Consider the following 1,970-nt stretch of genomic DNA (forward strand, 5'->3'; position numbering starts at 1 on the left):
GCTTCTCAGGGAATTTTCACAGTTTATAAAAAATGCATCTGCAGATTTGTCGAATAGATATTCCACGCATGGTTTCGAATGGAGCTTCATACCACCTCACGCCCCACACATGGGAGGATTGTGGGAGGCTGCTGTTAGGAGCTTCAAACTCCATTTTAAAAGGGTAGCAGGTGCCCACAGGTTTACATTTGAGCAATTTGCCACTATTTTAGCACGCATAGAAGGTGTTCTAAATTCTCGCCCTATATCAGCTTTGTCAGAAGACCCTACAGATTTGAGTGCACTCACACCGGGCCACTTTCTAAAAGGGTCCCCGATGTTAGCATTTCCCGAACCGATATCTCCAAATATTTCTATGATAAATCGATGGACGAAACTGAAAGCCATCCACCATCAGTTCGCGGTACGCTGGAGAGAAGATTACTTGAAATCACTTCAGAAACGATACAAGTGGAAAAACCCGCAATCTGACGTGAAAAAGGGAGATCTAGTCGTCGTTATTGATGATTTGCTTCCACCCAGTGAGTGGAAGCTCGGAAGAATCGAGGATTCCCAGGCCGGATCAGATGGTAAAGTAAGAGTCGTCAACGTGCGTACTGCTGCTGGGTTGATAAAGCGCCCAATAGTAAAACTATGTCTATTGCCCTATATGAATACAACCGAATCCGACTGTTAAAATCTCTTTATCGCACTACATACCTATAAAATTTTCCACTGTTTTGAGGATTTTTTTCAGCTTAACCGTATGCCACATTTTACCATTACAGATCATCTAGTAAAAATCAATCCCCAAACTCCGAGATATATCGTTGTATGTTGTGTAAGAGATTCCACAGCATAAGTGTATGTCCAAAATTTTTTAAGATGCAACCTGTTGAGAGATGCCGGACAGTGCGTCAATTCAAATACTGTGTGAACTGTCTAGCGAAAAGCCACACAGCCGCCCAATGTAAATCAAAAAATAAATGTCGCAAATGTCGTAATTGCCATCACACCATGTTGCACCCAAACAAACCGATGATTTACACTGGAACCTCAGTTACGAACACCAAAAGACAACAAAAGAACCATCCAAAGCAAAGAAAAAGTCAGCATACTCAACAACAGCAACCAAGGCATCATAAGCAACAGAAGAGCAAGCGAATTGGTCAAAAGGCTAAAAGGAACACATCCATTCAACCATTTATAAACCAAACCATAATTTCAGACGCCATTCGATCATTAGCAACTGTACTTTGTGCCACCCACCAGAACGATCATTTCTAAGCCCGGCGCCATGTCTAAACATGTTGTTTAGCCTTAATGTATTATATGAATTTAATTTGAATTTAACCGAAACATAGTTTGAAAGTCATATGAATTAAAAATTGAACTATTAGGAAAATGTACAAATTGCACTAAAATTAGTATCGACAAGAATGTCAAAGTTTGTTTAAACTTCAACTAGTTCTAAAATGAAATAAAATAAAGTCGATAGGTTTCCTAGTTGAAAGAAAATTGTCAATCTGCCACTTGCTTGGCAGCCGCAAACCAAACCACTTGGTGAGAACTTATCATCTTTAAATAAAACCAACTTGGATTCTAACCTGCTCGTGCTACTCTTTTTTTCTCTATACCATTTGGTGAGTTGGATGGTGATTTTCATTGCTCGAGAAATCAACTTCACCCAACCTGACATAAAGCCGTGTCGTTAAGCCATTGAATCCATCAGCTGGTTCTGCTAACGTTACCGTGTGGAAGATAATCTCCTCTGTGACATCCATATACAGTCCACAATTGGAACAACAACCTCTGGAGTCGTGTGTCCAGCTTTCCATCGTAGCGACAGTTGGCGCTGATCCACACTCTCCTTGTCCCATTTCTATTCACGGTCTATATGACAGCTATATTTAAATATAGTCCGATCTGAACCATACTTAGGTCAGATGTCGGGAGGCTTAAAATAACCCACTGTTTAAAATTTCAGCGAA

At 40.4% G+C, this 1,970-nt stretch overlaps 1 protein-coding gene across 1 annotated transcript; it reads left to right on the forward strand.

Annotated features, from left to right (window-relative positions):
- Positions 1–215: 215 nt before the first annotated feature.
- Positions 216–1,485, forward strand: LOC131997150 (uncharacterized). The gene is made up of 2 exons (XM_059367618.1): positions 216–574; positions 768–1,485. Exons 1-2 carry the CDS (start codon positions 504–506, stop codon positions 1,264–1,266), a joined length of 570 nt encoding a protein of 189 aa, XP_059223601.1. The 5' UTR covers positions 216–503; the 3' UTR covers positions 1,267–1,485.
- Positions 1,486–1,970: the final 485 nt, after the last annotated feature.

The sequence above is a fragment of the Stomoxys calcitrans genome, chromosome 4 (genome assembly GCF_963082655.1).
Source record: "Stomoxys calcitrans chromosome 4, idStoCalc2.1, whole genome shotgun sequence".
Lineage (NCBI taxonomy): Eukaryota > Metazoa > Arthropoda > Insecta > Diptera > Muscidae > Stomoxys > Stomoxys calcitrans.